This window comes from Carcharodon carcharias, chromosome 36, assembly GCF_017639515.1.
Source record: "Carcharodon carcharias isolate sCarCar2 chromosome 36, sCarCar2.pri, whole genome shotgun sequence".
NCBI lineage: Eukaryota > Metazoa > Chordata > Chondrichthyes > Lamniformes > Lamnidae > Carcharodon > Carcharodon carcharias.
The window spans coordinates 5,208,838-5,232,006 of NC_054502.1; the positions used below are offsets into that span (position 1 = coordinate 5,208,838).

The following is a 23,169-nucleotide window of genomic DNA, read 5'->3' on the forward strand; positions in this document are numbered from 1 at the left end:
TGGATCTATTAATGACTACTATGTGTTAATCGCCCTTGTTTTGGTCTCCTGAACAAGTGGAAACATCTTCTCTGTGTCTGCTCCGATTAAACTCCTTCATAATTTTGAAGACCTCTATCAGGCCACCCCTCTTTTTGAGGGAGAAGAGCCCCCAGAGTGAAGTATTTGTACAGTCCAAATAGCTTGATGGTGACTCACCAAAACTCGTGCTTTATTTCCAGATTTAATTTCTCAAGCTGCTGTTTGATGGGGTTAAGCTTGTAGTCTCTGGATTATTAGCCCAAGCCTCTGGGCTAGTCCTGTGACATAATCATTACACTACAATAGCCAGCAAGTGAGGGGTGGGGAGGGTGTATTACAGCAAGGTCTCATTATTAAAAGCTTGTAAGTTCCCCCAGTGGTGCAGACCATTAAGGCAGTGAGTAGCTAAGTAATACAGGAAGGCTGTGTCCAGCTCCATCGAGGCATTAGGGCTGCTGCAATTAGCCTGGAGGTGAAAGTCACCAAGGTTTCCTGCCTCTGATTATGCTCCATTGAGCCATGCTGAAAGGATGTATTTCAGGGTATTGAGTGAGAACAGAATGTAGCTCAGCAGCTGTTCCCCCTCGCTTTTGAATAATGCAAAGGTGCTCCCTGTGACAGTTCAAATATAAAGAATAGCCATTTGAGTGAGGTACCAGAGAGCACATTGAGCCCATGAAACAGTACCGCAAAGAGAGAATTGCCTTCAGGAAGCAAAGGAGAATATGAGAGGGTAAAACTTACTGGTCAGTAAAGTTTTTATCTGTTGGGAACTGGCCAAGGAGTCAAAGTCTGACAGAAGGTGAAGCACTGCTTGGAGGAGAGGCAAAGAATGGTTGCTGCACAGGAGGAGGCCATTCAGCCTGTCGTCATCTTGACAGTGCTCTACATGTGCAACTCACCTTGTTTCACTTGCCCGGCAATTCTGTTTTTTTTCCAGCTAATTATCCAATTCCCTTTTCAAGGTCACGATTGAATCTTCCACCACCACCATACTCAGTGCGTTCCAGATCCTAACCACTCGCATAAAAAACAAGCTTCTTTCTTGATGTCACCATCGCATCTTTTGCCATTCACCTTAAATCGTGTAAAGTGTGTCCTCTGTTACCATCTTGAAACCATCGTCAAGCATTTCTTATCCTTAAGAATTGTTTTTTAATAATTCCTCCAAAGATTCTATTTTCTGTTTAGGGTATATTTTTCTTTATTTTTGTGACTTGGAGAGGACAGGAAAGGCACCCTCTGCTAATGCTACTCTGTGACCCCTCAAACCAGTTGGCAATTGACAAGTATCAACCCCTGTGACACTGGTATCCTGATTCATGATCATGGAAGCTTTGTAGCATCCTGGACGTTTCCTCTTCAATACTCAATTCACATTGCTTTCATTATACAGTGCTCGATCCCTTAGCTTATGGTCATGGCCAGAGCTGCGTTTCTGCCTGGCACTCTGTGTGGGTATTATCCACAGGAGATCCCCCAATGGTGCAACACACAAGCCCACTCAGTAGACAACATGGCTTGTTCTGTTGAGACCCTCCCCCTGGCAAATCACAGAGCTGCTTTGACTGTTGAGCCCCTCCCTCTGGCCAATCACAGAGCTGCTTTCACTGTTGAGCCCCCCCCCTCCCCCTGGCCAATCACAGAGCTGCTTTGACTGTTGAGCCCCTCCCCCTGGCCAATCACAGAGCTGCTTTGACTGTTGAGCCCCTCCCACTGGCCAATCACAGAGCTGCTTTGATTTGAGCCCCTCCCCCTGGCAAATCACAGAGCTGCTTTGACTGCAGAGATCCTTGTTTATGTTCTTAATTTGCTCATCAAGGACTTTATTTCCAATTTATACTCAGAAAATCAGATTACTATGAGAAGATTACAGACCCGATTGACCTCACCAGTATCGAGAAACAGATCCTCACGGGCCATTATAAGACTGTAGAAGCCTTCGATGCGGACATGCTGAAAGTCTTCAGGAATGCTGAGGTGAGTAAGTAGATTCTGAGTTCTCAGTTCTTTACCTTGGTTTGTGAGAAAGGGCAACCTTTATTGGGAAGTGACCATAAGATGTAGGAGCAGAAGTAGACCATTCGGCCTATTGAGTCTGCCATTCAATGAGAACATTGCTGATCTAATAATCCTCAACTCCACTTTCCTGCCTTTTCCTCATAATCCATGATTCCCTTACTGATTAAAAATCTGTCTATCACAGCCTTGAATATACTTAATGATCCAACCTCTACAGCCCTCTGCCGTAAATAATTCCACAGATTCACTACCCTCTGAGAGAAGAAATTCCTCCTCATCTCTGTCTTAAATGAATGATCCTTTACTGTGAGATTATGTCCTCTGGTCTTAGACTCTCCCACAAGGAGAAACCACCTCTCAGCATTTACCCTGTTAAGCCCCCTAAGAATCTTATATGTTTCAATAAGGTTGCCTCTCATTCTTCTAAACTCCAATGAGTAAAGGCCCAACCTACTCAACTTCTCCTCATAAGAAAATCCCTCCATACCTGGGATCAACCTAATGAACCTTTTCTGGACTGTCTCCAATGTCAGTGTTTTCTTTCCTTGGATAACGGGACCAAAACTGTTCACAGTATTCTAGGTGTGGCCTGACTAGTGCCTTGTATAGTTTTAGCAAGACTTCCCTATTTTTATACTCCATTCCCTTTGAAATAAAGGCCAACATTCCATTTGCCTCCCTTTTACTTGCTGAACTTGTATGCTAGCTTATTGTGATTCAGGTGGTGAGATACTTTACTGCACTATATCCAGACTGTGTATCTTCATGATTCACTTGCTTTCTATCTTTCCAAACCCACCGAACTAGCTTGAAGAGTTAAGAATATTTTCATGTGTTCCACCACCCTCATCTGTGAGTACATCCCATAGATTAATGTCTTGTTGGTCAGGAGCCCTTCCAGCCTGAATTCCCACATCATAATTGTATTCAGGCTGCAGAAATATCTCATTGAAAAGTGCACTTGAAATGTAGCCTTAAGAAGCAGTCTGGCAGATGGTGGCACAGTGGGTAAGTGTAGTGCCTGGTGTGGCACTGGACTGCACAGGTCAGGAGATTCCACACTCCATCCTCCAGTCAGAATTAGCTGATCTTCTCCAGGCCAGTGGTAAGGATGCTCTGGTTCGTTTCAGTGCCCCTGTGCTAGGAAAAGGGAAAGTCAGCCGGATTTCCTACTCCAGATCAATGTCCAGTGGCTGGATATTGGGTAAGGAAATGGTGCTTGAACAAAATAGTCTCCTGACGCTGTCTTGGCCTTCAAGAGAAAGCATGGAGAATAAATTAGTGGGGAACCACTGTATAGATGTAATAACCTTCTAGAGATAGAAGGGATTGACAGTTATTGAATGTGATCTTCTGGAGTTGAAGTAATATGAGAAATTGTGTGGGTGGAGGTTAAGGGTTATGGCCAAGTTGGTAAGTGGAGTTGAAGAGTTTGGGGAGAAAGCTGGGCTATGGTGGATCCAAAAGGGGACAGGCTGGTTAGTCCTAATGACCTTTCATGTTTCTGCGCATTCTTTTGACAGTGTACTTGTTTGCAGGTTAATTTGGGTAGCTCATTAACCACAATTGGGAGCAGGTGTGGGCCCAGCACGCAAGGTAATCGACCATATGTTTTGGCCTTGGGCTGTGATAATGAGATGCCAGGTAAATGCTGTGGAGTTTGCAGGCCTGGCACCGTGCCAGCACTACCAGCCGCATGGTCAGTTCACAGGGGTCATTGACGTTCATGAACCGGTTGAGGGGGGCTTGTGATTTTCTGCTCTTTTTATTTAATTAAACGTTTGCTCCAAGACAGATGTCAGTACTGCAAATGGAACACTTGCTTTTTCAAATCCCCTTTTTTCAGTAATCCCCGGTCAGGTACCATATGGATAGATGAAGAGTAAAGTTCCATTTACTCAGCCCTAAACAGTGTGTCTCGCCCTCCTGCTTCTGGCAGCTTTTGATCCAGCCTGAGAGTTCATCAATTCCGGGTGGGAAATTGTTAAATGGTATTGCGAGTGCACATGGGTTCCGGCATGCTCGCATAGTGCTACTGAAGGGAAATATTCTTGGGATCTTGTAAAATGGTACTGGCTGAGCTCTTCCTGTCCCAACATCATTCCTCTCTTTGCAGTTTTCTTCCCTCCCTGAATCTTGCTGGAGTGCAGTTCCATTGGAACAGGCTCAAATGTCCGTTCTTCATACGCTGGCACACAGTTCAACCACTGGGGATGTCGCAGCTGAGCCTGATCCTGTCCTCACTCATTGAGAGCCCTGTTTATATCTCTCTCCCAGCTGGCAAACCCAAAGGCTTCCCAGATCATTGCCTTGGCTGAGATCATGTAGATTGGGAATCAAGGTTGTGGTCTTGTGAGTGAATACCACATTGGGCAGTGCACCACTGGGCTGAGCCATTGGCAGAGTGCCTAGTTAATGTTGACTGTAAATGAGAGTCAAGCCTATTTCCACATTGTATTACTTTTGTAATTGTGCACCTCAGAAATATTACGGCAGGAAGTCTTCCATTGGCAGAGACGTTTGCCGTTTGAGGAAAGTCTACTACAATGCTCGGCACGAAGCCTCTGCCCAGATCGACGAGATCATTGGGGAGACGGCCAGCGAGGCAGACAGCAGTGAGACATCCATTGGTGAGAAGGAGAATGGGAACGAGAAAGACGATGATGTGATTCGCTGCATCTGTGGGCTGTACAAAGATGAGGGGCTGATGATTCAGTGTGAGAAGTGCATGGTGAGTAACTGCTCCAGTGTAGTGCTGCATTCTTTTCACAATTGTACAGTATCCTGAGGGAATTAAATTTCCATCGTTTTAGATTTAGAACTTGGTCTGCTCGTCTTATGGAGCAAATTAAAGAGGACCTTGTTCTGGCTTTAAAATGTTAGTATTTATTTATCTAATGTCACGTTCTCAGAATGTCCCAAAGTGAATGAATTTTGGTTTGCACATGGCTCCTATAATCAGGACACTTCCACTATCCAGGTATAAGTGCCTCATCCATCACAAAGGGAAATTTGGACAGGAACCCCGTGACCAAATTCCTCAGAAGCATTCTTGATGGATGAATGACTTGTTTTGATGATGTTGAGTGAAAGATGAATATTGGCCAAGATGCAGGGAGAATTACATCCAAGGAAGTGCTCTAATGGAGAGTGCAGTCTTGGCTGAACAAGTGATTATAACTGCTCTCTGCTGAGAAGCAGCACATTTTCAGCTGATTAAATCCTATTGGTGTCCATGCACAGGCTTTGGGGTCCCTCATTCATCTATCAACTTGCGCCTAAACACTCTGGGCCTGGGTAAGTAGAGTGGGAGGAGGGGGATGTGAGAGCGAGTATTAGGCAAGCCAAAATCCTGGAATTACTATTGATAGGACTGGAGACTCCTGAATATAATGATAGGTAGTTATGCAGCTTAACACCCAACTTACCAAAAACAAACTTGCTTATTAAGGCAAGATACGTAGGGAAATATAGTTTCAAATCTGTAAGATTTCAATAGATTTCACAACACACAAACTTGAAGATGATTCTCAAAATCTCTCGATAGTTAGGTCACTCAACCCCTCATTATGACACATAGACCAAGGGGGAAAAAATAACTCGTTCAGGTGTGTTTAGACTTTTAGGTACTGGAGGCTAACCGGCGGCAGCTGCAGTTCAATGTGTGAATGTAGAAAAATTATCTTGGAAGTAACACCCTTATTCAAGCATTTTGCCAATCAGCAAAGAAAGCTAACAATTGCAGATCCAGATTTTTTCATCTCCAGCATATAGATGCAAATGCTTCATCCACCAGGAATATGCTGGTGAAATTTGGGTGGGAACCACATGGTCAAATACCTGAAACATATGTGTTGGGTAAAGCTATAGTGCCTGGACATTGATGATGGAAGTCTAGGCTGCAGTGGATAAACCTATGAAGCTATCATTCCGATGCTTGGCTCTTGTGAAGGTACATATAGGTTACAAGAACGGGGAACAAATCAAAAGAGGCTGTAAAAAGAGCTTGTCAGTCAGTTCTGGTCACCTAACCAGAGAGAGGATTTTAAGAAGGTATAACATAAAACAGCAAAAATGATTCTTGCTGTCAGAAGTGAGGTGAGAGTGACTACCTTGAAATCAAGGCAGCATTGACCGAGTGTGGCATCTAGAAGCCTTAGCAAAACTGAAGTCAGTGGGAATCAGGGGGCAAACTCTCCACAGGTTGGAGTCATACCTAGCACAAAGGAAGATGGTTGTTGGAGGTCAATCATCTCAGTCCCAGGAGTTTCTCAGGCTAGTGTCCTTGGCCCAACCATCTTCAGCTGCTTCATCAATGACCTTCCTTCCATCATTAGGTCAGAAGTGGAGACATTCACTGATGTTTGCACAATGATCACCATTTGCGACTCATTAGTTACTGAAGTTCTCCCTGTTCTTATGCAGCAAGACCTAGACAACATTCAAGCTTGGGCTGATGATAAGTGGCAAGTAACATTCATGCCACACAAGTGCCAGGCAATGACCATCTCCAACAAGGGAGAATCTAACCATTGCTCAATGACATCGCTGAATCCCTACTGTCAACATCCTGGGGGTTATCATTGAACAGAAACTGAACTGGACCAACCATATAAATACTGTGGCTGCAAGAACAGGTCAGAGGCTGGGAAGTGTGTGGCAAGTAACTCACCTCCTGACTTTCCAAAGCCTGTCTACAAGGCACAAATGGGGAGTATTCCATCACACTCCTAACTTGCCTGGATGATTAAAGCTCCAACAACACTCAAAAAACTTGACACCATCCAGGACAAAGCAGCCTGCTTGACCGGTACCCATCCATCACCTTCAACATTCCCTCCACCACCGATGCACAGTGGTAGCAGTGTGTACCATCTACAAGATGCACTGCAGGAACCCAGCAAGGCTTCTTCGACAGCACCTTAAAACTTGCGACCTCTACAACCCAGAAGAACGAGGGCAGCAGATGCATGGGAACACCACCGCCTGGAATTTCTCCTTCAAGCCACTCAACATCTTTACTTGGAAATATATTGCCATTCCTTCATTGTCACTGGGTCAAAATCGTGGAACGCCCTCCCTAACAGCACTGTGGGTGTACCTACACCACAGGGACTGCAGCGACTCAAGAAGACAGCTCAGCACCACCTTCTCAAGGGCAATGGGCAATAAATGCTGGCCTGGCCAGCGACGCCCACATTTGTGAATGAATAAATAACAAAAATAGTTTGACTCAAGTAGAAAGTTTAAGGAAGTTGGACTTGTTTCCTTTAGGAAGAAGGAGACTTTGTGAGACTTTCAAAATTAATTGGAGTGAATTGTTCCAACACCAGAAGACCCAAGATCGAAAATGGGGAAGTTTAGAATGAGACAAGATGATGGGAATGACCTTTTCACATAAAAGCTGATCAAGTTAAGCTAAAGAAAGAATGAGTATGTTTCTGATGACTAGAGATTTAAGGGTATGGTAGATAGATACATGCTAATCCCTGTATGTTTTTAAATAAACTTAGTGTCATTGTATGACACGGGGAATGCGTCCATTGACCTGAGTGCTCTGTGGATTCCAGTGGAATGCGTTGCATTGTGTACTCATTTCTTGTAACCCTTCTCCCTAGGTATGGCAGCACTGTGATTGCATGCGCGTTACTGCAGATGTTGAACACTACCTGTGTGAACAGTGTGATCCTCGACCTGTGGAGAGAGTAAGTTGATCCCTCATGAGTACGTAAGATATTGTGCATTCTGTATGACAGCTTCAGACACAGATGGCAGTCCTGGATTTTTGTTAAAACTTGTGTGCTGTGCCTCTCAATGAAGTAACTGTTTTTCCAGCGCTGTTTCCTGATGGTTGGTTAAACAGCTGTAGCTATTTCACTTAATTGTACGCAGTTAAATTCCTTAAATCCTGCGTTCTTTTATTATTTTTAAAAAAACTTCTGGAAAATTTCAGCAGTGATATCAAATGTCAGTATCTCATCACCGTCTCCCTCAGTGGCTGAAAGCATTGCCTGTTGTGGATGGAGCAATGCAGAACAGATGATCCTTGGGTTGCTGCCCAGTCTGTGTTCAATTAGCTGATCTTACTGGGGTGGGGTGGGGGGTGGGCGGTGGGCGGGCTGCTACAACTGGAGTCCCAAACCTGGGAAGGAGGATAAGAAAATAATCAACTCAGCCTTTCCAGCTTCTGGGAGAATTACAGTCCGCAACAAAAGCCGATGCATTCCTGAGAGAAGGGGAGGAAACTAGGAACAAAAATAAAATTAAATACTTGGTGGACGGGGTGGGGGAGGGTGTGGACACAGAACAAACTGGAGTTCCCTATCTCGGCCACCACTGGTCAATGATAATTGATCTGTAAGTCGACACTTCCTGCCCTATCACGCACTCTGCTTCTTTTCTATTGCAGGAAGTCCCCATGATCCCGCAGCCACATTACGCCCAGCCCGGTTGTGTGTACTACATCTGCCTCCTGCGGGATGACCTGCTGCTCCGACATGGTAGGTGCATTGCGGCGAAAGACGGTCTTACTCATGTACATTAGTGAGGATAACCATGAGTTAGCATCCCCAGCTTGAACAGAAGTATACTTGAAGCAAAATAGCAAATACAAAGAAACCTTGATGTTCAATTCTGTTCCATCTAGATGCTTTTTGTTTAAAAAGAGCTGTCTTCCTGGGGTATTTGGGATCAAGAAGAGCTACAAGATAATGAATGATCGCAGTCAAGTAAAATCCAGCATGATGATCACAATAGTGCAGTAGCTGAGCTGATACACAATACTCTTGGGCAGTGCTCCCAATCCATCATTGGGAGCTGCGATTCTTTCCACTCTGCTCCAGTAACTAATAGCCTGATCAATCAGGGAAGAAATGGGAAGCTCACCAGTGCTTTAAGCTGTTATTGTACAGTTGTAGTTGGTTACACTATCCAGCACTATCCCAAACTTTGAAGGAGGGGAGAGAACCCAAGGCCTGACTGTCAGTAGCTTGGACCTCCCTGTTCTCTGGAATTTGATGGGTGGGTGTCTCCCTACAGGAAGTGTATGTGAAGTCTACACTGCTCATGCCATGTGCATTCTTAATACCTTGCTTTAAATTCTCTGAATCATGTCAGTGTGATTCAGGGCATGTCAGCATATCCAAAGGAAAAGGGCTCATTGTTGTACAATGGTTAATACTTGTGCTGAAAGTTCCCTGTGAACAGTCAGCAACCGCTGTCATAGAACAGCATGGAAATGTGCAAATCTTTGAGCAATCATGGAATCATTAAAGATTTTATACTTTGTGTGTGTCTCTCTCTTCTCTGTTCTGTTGATGAACTCCATGTGACTTCAGTGTGTGTTGTGCTGCAGGTGACTGTGTCTATCTGATGAGAGATAATCGGCGTGGTCCTGAGGGCCAGCCTGTCCGACAGTCCTACAGACTGCTATCCCACATCAACCGGGACAAACTTGATATCTTCCGCATTGAAAAGCTCTGGAAAAATGAAAAGTAAGGCAGCTAATGGACAAAATAAATTGTGAAAACTTGTTAAATGCCTTCAGAAATGCTCAGCTGTAGCCACCAGTATACTGTACCCCAGTGTTATAATGACAGACCCATCCCCACCAGTACTGTACCCCAGTGTTATAGTGACAGACCCATCCCCACCAGTACTGTACCCCAGTGTTATAGTGACAGACCCATCCCCACCAGTACTGTACCCCAGTGTTATAGTGACAGACCCATCCCCACCAGTACTGTACCCCATGTGTTATACAGTGACAGACCTGTCCCCACCAGTACTGTACCCCAGTGTTATACAGTGACAGACCCATCCCCACCAGTACTGTACCCCAGTGTTATACAGTGACAAACCCTGCCCCACCAGTACTGTACCCCAGTGTTATACAGTGACAAACCCGGCCCCACCAGTACTGTACACCAGTGTTATACAGTGACAGACCTGTCCCCACCAGTACTGTACCCCAGTGTTATACAGTGACAGACCCATCCCCACCAGTACTGTACCCCATGTGTTATACAGTGACAGACCCATCCCCACCAGTACTGTACCCCAGTGTTATACAGTGACAGACCCATCCCCACCAGTACTGTACCCCATGTGTTATACAGTGACAGACCCATCCCCACCAGTACTGTACCCCAGTGTTATACAGTGACAGACCCATCCCCACCAGTACTGTACCCCAGTGTTATACAGTGACAGACCTGTCCCCACCTGTACTGTATCCCAGTGTTATACAGTGATAGACCCGTCCCCACCAGTACTGTACCCCAGTGTTATACAGTGACAGACCTGTCCCCCACCAGTACTGTACCCCAGTGTTATACAGTGACAGACGCGTCCCCACCAGTACTGTATCCGTGTTATACAGTGACAGACCAGACCCCACTAGTACTGTACCCCAGTGTTATACAGTGCCAGACCTGTCCCCACCAGTACTGTACCCGTGTTATACAGTGACAGACCTGTCCCCCACCAGTACTGTACCCCAGTGTTATACAGTGCCAGACCTGTCCCCACCAGTACTGTACCCCAGTGTCATACAGTGACAGACCTGTCCCCCACCAGTACTGTACCCCAGTGTTATACAGTGACAGACGCGTCCCCACCAGTACTGTACCCCAGTGTTATACAGTGACAGACGCGTCCCCACCAGTACTGTACCCCAGTTTTATACAGTGACAGACCCATCCCCACCAGTACTGTACCCCAGTGTTATACAGTGACAGACCCTTCCCCACCAGTACTGTACCCCAGTTTTATACAGTGACAGACCCATCCCCACCAGTACTGTACCCCAGTGTTATACAGTGACAGACCTGTCCCCACCAGTACTGTACCCCAGTGTTATACAGTGACAGACCTGTCCCCACCAGTACTGTACCCGTGTTATACAGTGACAGACCCATCCCCACCAGTACTGTACCCCAGTGTTATACAATGACAGACCCGTCCCCACCAGTACTGTACCCCTGTGTTATACAGTGACAGCCCTGTCCCCACCAATACTGTACCCCTGTGTTATACAGCGACAGACCCGTCCACGCCTGTACTGTATCCCAGTGATATACAGCTGGAAATATTCTCTCCAGCACATCCCAAGTTTGGAAGAATAAGACCTTGAATTGTACTACTGAGCATTTTTCACAATTTAAATCTGAAAATGTCACACATCCACCCTCACGGTTTTTTGATTCTCCAGAGGGGGCACGGTGTGACAATGTGTATGTTGATATATGTTTAGTATTTTGAAGTTCCATCTTTATTGAAGTCTTGAACGATCTGCTATGTTGTTCTGACAGAGGGGAGAGATTTGCCTTTGGTCACCATTATTTCCGACCCCACGAGACTCATCACTCCCCTTCAAGACGGTTTTACCATAACGAGCTATTCAGGGTGCCACTGTACGAGATTATCCCTCTGGAGGCGGTGGTAGGGACCTGCTGCGTGTTGGACCTCTACACGTACTGTAAGGGTGAGTGAAAATTTATTGTAAGCCTTTTTAACCCTCATCCTGTGCTGCTCTTTTCAAGCCACTTTTCATGACACCTTGGGTTAGGGTCCATTGAACATACAGGTGCTCAAGGTGACCTAGATTTCCCCCAGAACAGAGCCATTCTAGCTTCCACTCCACATCTCCCCACCCTCCAGCTGGTGAGCCTGGCACTCCATCTTGTCTTTGCCCAGATTCCAAGCTAACACACCCCCGCCCAGCTCACTGGGTAGTGATCAGAGGTAGGGGTTAAAGAAGGTGGTTGGACACCTCTCACAGTTCTCTCAGCACAGCCTGGGATAGACTCTGGCTCCTTTAAAGAGATTTGGACATCATAATGAAACATGGTATAGTAACAGTTTGTTTATATACATAGAATTTACAGCGTAGAAACAGGCCATTTGGCCCAACAAGTCTACGTCAATGTTTGCACTGCACTCGGGGCCCCCTTTCACTGGACTTCATCTCACTATAACAGCCCATCCTTCTATCCTTTCTCCCTTGTGTTTATCTAGTTTCGCCTTAAATGTATCTACACTATTCACCTCAACCACTCCCTATAGCAGTGAGTTCTACATTCTCACCACTCTGGTTGAAGAGGTTTCTCCTGAATTCCCTCCTAATGGCTTGCATCTTTTTTTTAAATTTGTCACGTTTAAAGAAAAGTGTATTTCTGAAACTTGATTGAACGTGGGGAGAAATATGCCCTATTCCTGAAAACATGTGAAACCCAGGTTTGCTCTTGCCTGAGTTCTATTAGAGAGTTACCTGGGGCTGACCTTGTGCTGAAGTTTGAAACCACACTGCTACAGCTCTTGTTTTAATCTTTCAACCCCTCAGGGAGGCCAAAGGGCGTAAGAGATCAGGATGTTTACATCTGTGACTATCGCCTGGATAAATCTGCGCACCTCTTCTACAAGATTCACCGGAACCGCTACCCGGTCTGCACAAAATCGTACGCATTCGATCACTTCCCCAAGAAACTGACGCCCAAAAGAGACTTCTCTGTAAGTATTCATGGTTAGGGAAGGGATGGAGTGGGTCAGAAAGGCATCTGAGAGGGCAGGTGTCAGTGAGCAGCTGGTGCAGGGTAACATATCAAGCGATGAAGGCTGTTTGATTCACAGTTGGTTTATTTTCCCTTGTACATATGGCCCTGACGTACATTTAGTTTCCACTTATACCCTGTCCCTTTTCTCTCATGAGCTTCTCCTGTATGTTCGGCTTCCTGCAGCACACAGAGGGCTGGCCAACCATTTGCCGTTTCTGTAGAGGAGTGTGATTGGGGAATTCAGGGGGCAGCAGCCTTCCCGTCAGGAAACTGCTCAAGTGAACCATATGGAAAGACCCTGGCAGAAGAGAAGCCAGGGTGGAGAAATGCAAGTAACGTTGTGGCAGAGCAGGGTGGTCCCGAGAGGGTGGGTGGCAAGACAGGGCCCGGAGCGGGTGGGTGGCGCGGCGGGTCCCCGAGAGGGTGGGTGGCGGGGCGGGTCCCCGAGAGGGTGGGTGACGGGGCGGGTCCCCGAGAGGGAAGGTAAAGTGGCGGGGCGGGGCGGGTCCCCGAGAGGGAAGGTAAAGTGGCGGGGCGGGGCGGGTCCCCGAGAGGGAAGGTAAAGTGGCGGGGCGGGGCGGGTCCCCGAGAGGGAAGGTAAAGTGGCGGGGCGGGTCCCCGAGAGGGTGGGTAGCGGGGCGGTCCTCCTGGTAACCAGGCTGAGTTACAGAGAAAAAGGGCCTAGTTACATCAATAACCTGATAATATGGTCTCTTACGGTGCTGGTCATAACAAAGGTTCCTGTATTCCATTTCTGTCTGATCTTTCTATAAAACTGCTGCAATAGTTTTCCCTGTGACTTAGTGGATAAAATGAGACAATGGATGAACCAATAAACCAATTGAAGCAGGAAGATCCCAGGTTCAGTCTGCAGTCTGGGCTGTAAGTTATCTATAAAATAGAATCTATACCATCACAAGAATGTTTGCAGCATTAGCATGCCTTAGCAGTAAAATGGTAATGTAAAAGCTCTCAGTAGCTTGTGGAATGAGGTATCCGCTAATGAGTAAACTCCCCTGTACTGTGGGATGTTAGGAATGCCCTCCTATCCTTGGTCTGAGTCATGGAAGCTGAGCTCAGACAGGACAGCAATTTGAGGCTTCAGTTTACCTGAGGACACATGAATCAGTCATTCCTCCTTTGCACCCCAGTTCCGTATGGGGTATGGTCACTTAGAGGAGATACTCATCAGCCCGCCACCCCAGGAAGTATCGGTGGAGGCGAGGAAAGCAATCTCTGTTTTTCCAGCACTGCTCTAGCATATTAATTAAGGAATATGATTGGGGCTACAGGCGGGGGAGGGGCTTGGGGGTTCCTTGTGGTGAAGTGAGATTGGGGAGTGAGGGGTTGAGTGAGTGGGTGGTGGGGGGTGTGTGTGGTGAGGTGGGATTGGGGAGTGAGGGGTTGGGTGCTGTTGAGAGTGAGTGAGGGGTGGAGGGTGTGTTTGGTGAGTTGGGATTGGAGAGTGAGGGGTTGGGTGCTGTTGAGAGTGAATGAGGGGTGGGGGGGGTGTGTGGGGTGAGGTGGGATTGGGGAGTGAGGTGTTGAGTACTGTCGATTGAGTGAGGAGTGGGGGTTGCGTGTAGTGAGGTGGGAGTGGGGAGTGAGGGGTTGGGTGCTGTCAAGAGTGAGTGAGGGGTAGGGGGGGTGTGTGTGGTGAGGTGGGAATGGGGAGTGAGGGGTTGGGTGCTGTCAAGAGTGAGTGCGGGGTGGGGGGGTGTGTGTGGTGAGGTGGGATTGTGGAGTGAGGAGTTGGGTGCAGTCGAGAGTGTGAGGGGTGGGGGTTGCATGTGGTGAGGTGGGATTGAGGGGTTGGGTGCAGACGCTGCTGAGTGAGGGGTGGGGGGTGTGTGTAGTGAGGTGGGATTAGGGAGTGAGGGGTTGGGTGCTGTCGAGAATGAGTGAGGAGTGGGGGTTGTGTGTGGTGAGGTGGGAATGGCGAGTGAGGGGTTAGGTGCAGATGCTGCTGAGTGAGGGATGGGGGTTGCGTGTGGTGTGGTGAGGTGGGATTTGGGAGTGAGGGGTTGGATGCAGTCGCTGCTGAGTGAAGGTTTGGCTGTGATTGGAGCAGTGTGAGCAGTGGGGGAATATGGTGGGATGGAGTTTTGCTGTGTTGTTGAGCCTTAAATATGCTTTTTTGTTCTCCTGTTTACTTTCCATTAGCCTCACTACGTACCAGAAAATTACAAGAGAAATGGAGGCCGGTGAGTGACATCTATTTCAGTCTGCTCTTGATCTCTGGTTGTACTTTCAGTTCTGCTATCCGCAGTAGGTTTGTCTCTGGTAACTCTTCCAGTTTTTCTAGCAGAAACCTGTGGTCATTGAGACCCTTGTAGGTTAGAACAGTTTCTGCAGCTCACCTCTTGCCATATTGGCTGGAGGTTGTGTGGAAGTGCCCTGTGCTGTGTTAACTGTTCTCTGCCATGCTGCAGCAGAAGGTTACTGTGATTCTCTGTCCCTGGACAAGTGAGGGGAGATTAAATCAGCCAGGGTTCCCACTCCTGACCCTTGCTGCAAGGTATAAACATTGAGTGAGGACTGATTTGGACTGGGCTCTGATGCCCTCCAGGGTCCCTAAACCTTACCCACATGGCGACTGACCAGTTGGACACAGGTACCAGAGGGAGCCTCTATCCCAATGAGAGTCATTGCCTTTGGGAGCAAAGAGGGAAAACAAGCAAGTAATTAGTATTAAAATCTCATTGCCACTTAGACAAGTGGTCAGTACTCAGTTAATAGGCTAGCTCTGATCTCTGAGTGCAGATTGAATCTGCACTCACTGTGCTTGGGAGAGCGGCAGAGGAGTAATCTTTAAGTTAGAATTTTGTTTTCACCTGTCTTTAGTTGCTCTCCCCAGCGTTCTTTGGATTGCTGTGGTCAGCTTGCAAAGGGAGTGACTCAGACCAAAATGGTTCCCTACTCTCCCTCCCTACTCCATCCACCATAGAAAGCAGAAACCTTCCTTCTGTATCACGACCCCTACCTGCTGACTTGCCAGAGAACTGATGAAACACACCCAACTGAGGGTAGTCAAGTTTAGACACCCCCACACTTTTACACCTTTCCATGGCTGACACAGTTGGGTGGTAGGGGAGGAGTCAGGGGGTGAGTGCTGTCTGCTGCCACACCTGTATCAGTCACTAGGATGTGCGCAGGGGGCTCCCACTTTTACTAGCCCCATCTTTTCCTTTTCTGTTTCACTCCCATGTGCAATGGTAAGGACAATGAATAAGGACCAGATCACAGTCAGCTGGGGTGCCTCATGCAGCTGAATAGCCTGCAGATAGTCGCCACCTGGTTTCATGTGCCCTGGAGCCATTGGTGTCTTTAGTCACACACCGTAAAGAACAGAGGACAGTAAGAAAGGATAACTAGTTAATTGTTGAGCAGTTGATTGAAGGTGAAGGATGCTTAGAAAGGTGTGGGAAGGGGACATTCCTCCAGTAGGGAAATGTTTCACTGGGTATCTCATGGTTATGGGGATCAAGGATTGATAGTCACTTTCCCACTGCCATGAGCTCTGGTTCACTCGTAGACACAGGCTGAGGTTCCGATGGAGGGAAGGGAACAAGGGTAATTGGCTGATGAGATTTATTTTTAAACTTTGGGTTGAATTATCATTGATGTTTTTTCTGAATAATTTAGAAACTAGCAACAAGTGGAATAGGAAAAGACCGAAGTTACCAAAGAAAAGGTTGGGCTGGATTGGCCACTGGGATCTGTGGTTAATCTTAGTGTACTGTGGGTGCTGAGTTAGCTAATCTCGGACAGGAGAAAAGGAGGGGTGCTAGGCTTAGCTCCAGCCCTCCTGATGCAAGGAGGAGGAATGGGAGCTAGATTTTCCTACCCAGTGATGTGCTACTGGCAGGCATAGACGGGTATATGTATGTGCATACGCACACACTTGAATCCTTCAAGTGAGGGCAGGATCAGGCTCAGCTGTGATACCCCTGGTAGTCAAACAGCCTGCACTCATTTGTCCAGAGTTGAGTGTGAGGAATAATGAGTGACGTACTGGAGGGTGGCCGCTGGTGAGCCGTCTCGAGTGGGAAAGAAACAGGAGAAGTTTGGGGAAAAGACACGATAAGTGAGTGAGGGAGAGATGATACAAGCATAGAATCTTCAGGCTCACTGCTCCTGGTCCAGGGAGCCAGAGAAATAGTGTTCGACCACTGTCCTTTGACCAGGCTGACCTGTTGGGGGTGAGTGGAGTCAAGAGGTTGGAGCTTGTTGAAGGAGGGATGTCAGTGTTTCAATTAATAGCTGTATTTTTAATACATGTTTCAGAAATAGAGACTGTGTTTGGGCAGAGGGAGGCACCAGGAAGGAGGAGGAATGGGGGATGTCCCTCTCACTCATCTTCCCCTTTTAAATTATTTTTTAAACTCTCCAGCAATTGTTTATATAGAATACTGTTAATTCTATGTACCGTAAATCTTCGAGTATCATACCTTCTCTGCTTCCCCTCCCCAAAAAATAAATGAGGAAGGGGTGCAAATTATCCATGGGTACTAAAATACCTTAAAACTATTTCATAAAGTTCGCAGAAGACTTGGCCGGCGATAGGGGGAGTTTGTTCTATGTACAGGGCATATTCCACTCAAAGATTTACGGTAGTTTAAAAAGTTACTGTTTAGTTTTAAGGTTTTTTTTTAAAAAGAATTTCCTCACAAGCTGAAGGAAATAGAGCTACAATTCTCCATAGTGCTGCACGTCATGATAACGTCAGCATGCTGCGGTGTTGCAACGGGCTCCCGTCAGAGACTTGTAGCTTTTCTTTCCTGAAGTGCCGGGAATGCTTTCCGCAGTGCCGCACTCCAGCTCAGGAGTGCAGGGGCGGCACTAAGGGATGAGCGATGGGCGATCCAAACAGTGATTAAACCACAGGGGCTGTCCAGTGTGGGATAGGTCACTGTTGAGGGTGGGAGAAGGCGTGGAATGCAGAAAGTGGTTATACTCAGGGGTAAGCTTGAATCCACACTTAGTTTTTATTTTGAGCTTGACATGCACTCGTTGGGCAAGTTCCACCAGTTCTCACCCAAGCCGTAAGTTAGTGGACTCCAGAGCATTGGGCTTGCTGCACTTTTTCACATAGGGGCGGGTGGTGGGGTCTGACGTTGCTGCCACTGGAGGACCGCACCTTGTACTGAGCCGTCCGCAGAGCAGTGTGGCTCATGGTCATGGAGCAGTGCAGAGCCAGGACACTGTGCCAGGAAACGGTGCGTGGTGCCAGGAGGCTGGAGTCTGACCGGCAGGGAGTGGGCAGGTGCCATTTGGCCCTCTAGGTATCTATCCCACAGCAGCTCAGTTTGGAACGCTGTTCGCTCATCACCACCTGTTGCTGTTGGAGAGCAGTGCACTGTTCTCTGATATCAGCTGATTCAGAAACACCAATGTTTCCACTGATACTGGGTGACTTTTATTTCCCTTCATCTTAGACTTTGCTGCACTCCCACCTACCAAACAGCCTTAACAAAGATGTGAGTAAAGACATTAGTGAATAAATAAGCGAATGAGTGACTGATTCATTTCAAAATATCTTCATAATATCCGTGCATGTGTGTGCCTGTTTAAAATTGGGACTTAACGTTCATGCAACATTATTCACAGAAATGCTACTATTAGTTATAAAACAGTAGGGCAAGGCATCCCCTTCGAGATTAGCATAAACGTGCAGGGAGCAACCATAAAGTCCGAAGATCTCTGATGCTTTGAAATTGGACCAGTGATGTAAATATTATAATGGGAGTGGGAAGCAGTTTGGAGCAAGTGCATATTGTTCCCATCAGGTGCTGCGTTCTGTCAGTCTGTTCCCCATCTCCAGCCTCAGGATCTGAATATGGTATTGGATTCACAGAACAAGATCACCAGAAACCCAAGAGAAACATCCAGGAAGCCGATATTAATTATTATGTTTTTAAAAATCAGTTGCTGTAAAACAGGAATCTTTTTTGCAGTGCGAGACATTAAAAGCCTTAACAGAATGATTCTTAACACCTTTCACAAGGGAATTGGATAAATACTCAAAAGGGGGAAGATTTCCAGGGCAGGGTAGTGGGACTGACTGGATCGCTCCTTCAAACAGCCAGCGCAGACACAGTTGCCTTATGACCTTCTCCTGTGCTGTAATAATTCTCCCTTCAACAATCAAACTTTGGTTCGCTTTGGGAATAGTTTATGTCTGTGTGCTCAAAGATCCTAGAAGGACAGGTGTTCCCCAAGTATCAAAGCGTTAAATTTGAAAACTCTGCACACTTGAGTTTTTTTTTTCCCCTCAATGTTCAGCAAGTCACACAGCACCAATTAAAACGAGATGTAGCAGCTGACTTTGGCAGTAGCAGACTCTGTGCATGTGGTGTGTCTGAAATATTAGTGACCAGAATCCTGAAGTTTGTAGACCCGCAGCCAAATCTCAAGTTTTTTTCTTTTTCCTTTTTGGGGATTGGGTAAACAAACAACAGGTCATCATGGAAAACGGAACGAACAAAAGTGCACTGCAAGGAGGTGGTCCAGGAGGAAGACCTGCCACCCCCCATCATTGAGGACATGTCGACTGCCCAAGAGCAGCCAGCTGCTGAGATGCCACACCTGGAGGAGCAGGAGAGCGAGAGCAGCAATGGCCCTCCGAAAGTGGATTGCAGCCCAGAGGAGAAGCAAAGAGTGCAGAGAGAGAATCTCAACAAAATCCTCCTGAACTTGTTGGCCAAGATACCAGGAAAAAACGGTGAGGCTTGGGTATTGGAAAAACAGTCTGCCAGTGGAATGATTGCAATGCTTAGTGCAGTACATAGTCTGGTGTGTGCTGAGTTAGTTTGTGGCAAGAAGGCATGACATAGTCCCTATATCTCTAGGGGAAAAGGTCCTGCCCCTGATCGCTGTAAACTCATACTGCAGGGTGGGTCAAGGGGTGGCTAGGTATCTCCCTCCAGCCCTCTGGGGCTCAGTCTGATGCACTCACGGGTAAAGAGCATTTACTTGGACAAAGCACCAGAGAGCTGCTGGCTTCTAGAACCATACCACGTGTGAGGGCGGATGGGCATGATAAATCAGGAATGGGAACTTCAGTCTAGAGTGGAATTATAAAAACAAAAAAACTGCGGATGCTGGAAATCCAAAACAAAAACAGAATTACCTGGAAAAACTCAGCAGGTCTGGCAGCATCGGCGGAGAAGAAAAGAGTTGACGTTTCGAGTCCTCATGACCCTTCGACAGAACTTGAGTTCGAGTCCGGGAAAGAGCTGAAATATAAGCGGCTTATATTTCAGCTCTTTCCTGGACTCGAACTCAAGTTCTGTCGAAGGGTCATGAGGACTCGAAACGTCAACTCTTTTCTTCTCCGCCGATGCTGCCAGACCTGCTGAGTTTTTCCAGGTAATTCTGTTTTTGTTTTAGAGTGGAATTATGTTTACTTTAAGTCTCTACTGTTGACCATTAGTTCACAGATGGCTTGCTGGCAGTATCCATATCCCTAGAATGAATATTTAACATTTATTGTTGCTTTATTTTTCACCATGCCTGCCTTGTACTATTAACAGGCAAAAAAACAGACGGGCAAACAGTTTCCAGGGTTTCACCTGTGGTGGCAGGTTGCGCCTGAGAGCACCCTGTGGTTGTCAGGAGCTGGAATTCAGCACAAACACCTTGCATTTATATGGCGCCTTGAACATTGTAGAATTTCCCAGATGGTTGGGATCCATCTTGCAGTCACCTGACCTGTTACCTTTGTAGCAATTATAAAACTTCAGTTAAAAATTTATCCTCTGCATCATCAACATGAGAAGAGAATTTTTTACACCACGTGATGTTACAATGTGGAATGCATTAACCACTTTCAAAAGGGAATTGGATATTTACTTGAAAAGGATGAATTTCCAGGGCTATAGGAAAGGATCAGTTTTTTCCATGGGTTGAGGGAATGGCTGGCTAAGCCATCATTTAGTGCCCAGCCCCAGTTGCCTCTTGAGAAGGTGGTGGTGAGCTGCTGTAGCCATGTGCTATAGGTACATCAGGGAGTTACAGGATTTTGGTCCAGCGACAACGAAGGAATAGCTGATATATTTCCAAGTCAGGATGGTGTGTGGCTTGGAGTGGAACTTCCAGGTGGTGGTGTTGCCATGCATCTGCTGCTCTTGTCCTTCTAGATGGCAGAGGTCATGGGTTTGGCAGGTGCTGCCGAAGGAGCCTTAGTGAGTTCCTGCAGGGCACCTTGTAGATGGTACACATTGCTACCACTGTGTGTCGGTGGTGGGGGGAGTGAATGTTTGTGTATGCGGTGCCAATCAAGTGGGCTGCTTTATACTGGATGGTGTCAAGCTTCTTGAGTGTTGTTGGAGCTGCACTCATCCAGGCAAGGGGAGAGTTTTCCATCCTTGTAGATGGTAGACAGGCTTTGAGGACTCAGGAAGTGAGTTACTCTCTACAGAACTCCCAGCCACTGACCTGCTCTTGTAGCCACAGTATTTATGTGGCTAGCCCAGTTCAGTTTCTGGTCAGTGGTAACCCCCAGGAAGTTGATAGTGGGAGATTCAGCGATGGTAATGCCATTGCACACCAAGGAGAGATGATTTAGATTCTCTCTTGTTGGAGATGGCTATTGCCTGACGCTCCTGTGGCACGAATGTTACTTGCCACTTGTCAGCCCAAGCCTGAATGTTGTCCAGGTATTACTGCATGTGTACACGGACTGCTTCAGTATCTGAGGAGCAGCAAATAGTGCGAAACATTGTGCAACCATTAGTGTACATCCCACCTCTGGCCTCATGTTGGAGGGAAGGTCATTGATGAAGCGGCTGAAGATGGTTGGGATGAGGACACTACTCTGAGGAACTCCTGCAGTGATGTCCTGGGACTGAGATGATTGACCTCCAACAAACACAACCATCTTCCTTTGTGCTAGGTATGATTCCAACCAGCAGAGAGTTTTCCCCCTGATTTCCATTGACCCAGTTTTGTTAGGGCTCCTTGATGTAACACTTGATCAAATGTGGATGTTTCCCCTCATGGGAGTGTCCAGAACTAGAGCGCACAGTTTCAAAATAAGGGTTTGCCGTTTAAGACAGATGAGAGGGAATTTCTTTTCTCAGAGGATCGCTAGTGTTTGGAATTCTCTCCTCCAGTGAGCTGAAGGCTGGGTCATTGAATATATTCAAGACTGAGTTAGACAGATTTTTGATTGACAAAGGAGTTAAGAGTTATGGGGCAACAGGCAGGAAAGTGGAGTTAAGGCCACAGCTGATCAACCATGATCTTATTGACTGGCGGACTGGATTTGCGAAGCCAAATGACTTTTTTTATGCTTGTATGCTGATTTGATGTCAAGGGCTGTCACTCTCACCTCATTTCTTGAATTGTTTCTTTGTTCATTTTTGGACCAAGGTAATGAGGTCAGGAGCTGAGTGGCTCTGGCGGAACCCAAACTGGGCGTCAGTGAGCAGGTTATTGCTAAGCAAGTGCTGCTTGATAGCACTGTTGATGACCCCTTTCATCACTTTACTGTTGGAGAGTAGACTGATGAGGCAGTAATTGGCCAAGTTAGAATTGTCCTGCTTTTTGTGGACAGGACGTACCTGGGCAATCTTCCACATAGCCGGTTAGATGCCAGTGTTGTAGCTGTACTGGAACAGCTTGGCTAGGGGCGCAGCAAGTTCTGGAGCACAAGTCTTCAGTACTGATGCCAGAACATTGTCAGGGCCCATAGCCTTTGCAGTATCCAGTGCCATCAGCTGTTTCTTGACATGGAGTGAATCGAATTGCCTGAAGACTGGTACCTGTTACTCTGGGGCCTTTGGGAGAAAGCCAAGATGGACCATCCACTAGGCACTTTTAGTTGAAGATTTTCCAGCCTTGTGTTTTGCGCTGATGTGCTGGGCTCCCCCATCATTGAGGATGGGGATATTTGTGGAGCCTCCTCCTCCTGTGAGTTGTTTAATTGTCCACCACCATTCTTGGCTGAATGTGGCAGGCCTACCAACCTCACGTGTTATTAATCTGTAATAATTAACCTTGTTATCTTGAATGAAAAGCTTAATTAGCCTTTGCATGATTAAATGACATTGAGTTACTAAATTCTTCTTTGGTTTGTGTGCTTTCTAGCTATCGATGTGACCTACTTGTTGGAAGAAGGTTCAGGGAGGCGGCTTCGTAGGCGCACACTAATGTTAACCGAGAGCAGCTTCAGGAAGTGATGCACAACTGTGGAAAGGAGCGTTTCCTGTGTTGGAAAGCCTGGCCTTCTGCCCTGTCCTATTGCATCCTGACAGTGAGAGAGTTGAGGGATGGATCCCCTCCCACCACCCCCCTCCCCCCAACCCCACCTCACCCACTCCCTCCCCCCCCCGAGCTCTCTGATTAAACTATTAAAAATAGGACAGGAGGGTGAAGAAGAAACTGACAAAATTGAAAAGCGTTAGCACTTGGATACAGTGGGCCAGCCAGCACTCCCGCTGTTGACCTGCAGAGTGCTCTTACAGTGTGCGCACGCACGTGTGTACAGTGTTCCTCGTATTCACGTCGGGGGATCAGTTAGCTCAGTGCTCCTTTGGCCCGAGGCAGCCTAAAAACTTGATTTTGGGGG

The 23,169-nt window shown here is 46.9% G+C and overlaps 1 protein-coding gene across 4 annotated transcripts in view; it reads left to right on the forward strand.

Annotated features, from left to right (window-relative positions):
• ash1l (ash1 (absent, small, or homeotic)-like (Drosophila)) overlaps window positions 1-22,898 on the forward strand; it is a 230,621-nt gene extending 207,723 nt beyond the window's left edge. For 2 of the 4 annotated variants that reach the window (XM_041179673.1, XM_041179675.1), the window contains exons 19-29: window positions 1,869-2,001; window positions 4,526-4,774; window positions 7,662-7,748; window positions 8,453-8,543; window positions 9,398-9,536; window positions 11,355-11,527; window positions 12,386-12,552; window positions 14,760-14,800; window positions 18,035-18,076; window positions 19,058-19,320; window positions 22,689-22,898. In XM_041179673.1, the coding sequence (XP_041035607.1) occupies window positions 1,869-2,001; window positions 4,526-4,774; window positions 7,662-7,748; window positions 8,453-8,543; window positions 9,398-9,536; window positions 11,355-11,527; window positions 12,386-12,552; window positions 14,760-14,800; window positions 18,035-18,076; window positions 19,058-19,320; window positions 22,689-22,780 (1,477 nt within the window). In that variant the 3' untranslated portion in view covers window positions 22,781-22,898. Of the gene's footprint in view, window positions 1-1,868; window positions 2,002-4,525; window positions 4,775-7,661; window positions 7,749-8,452; window positions 8,544-9,397; window positions 9,537-11,354; window positions 11,528-12,385; window positions 12,553-14,759; window positions 14,801-18,034; window positions 18,077-19,057; window positions 19,321-22,688 lie in introns of those variants that run through there. The other 2 variants (XM_041179676.1, XM_041179677.1) reach the window with 2 other exon arrangements.
• The last annotated feature ends 271 nt before the right edge of the window (window positions 22,899-23,169 follow it).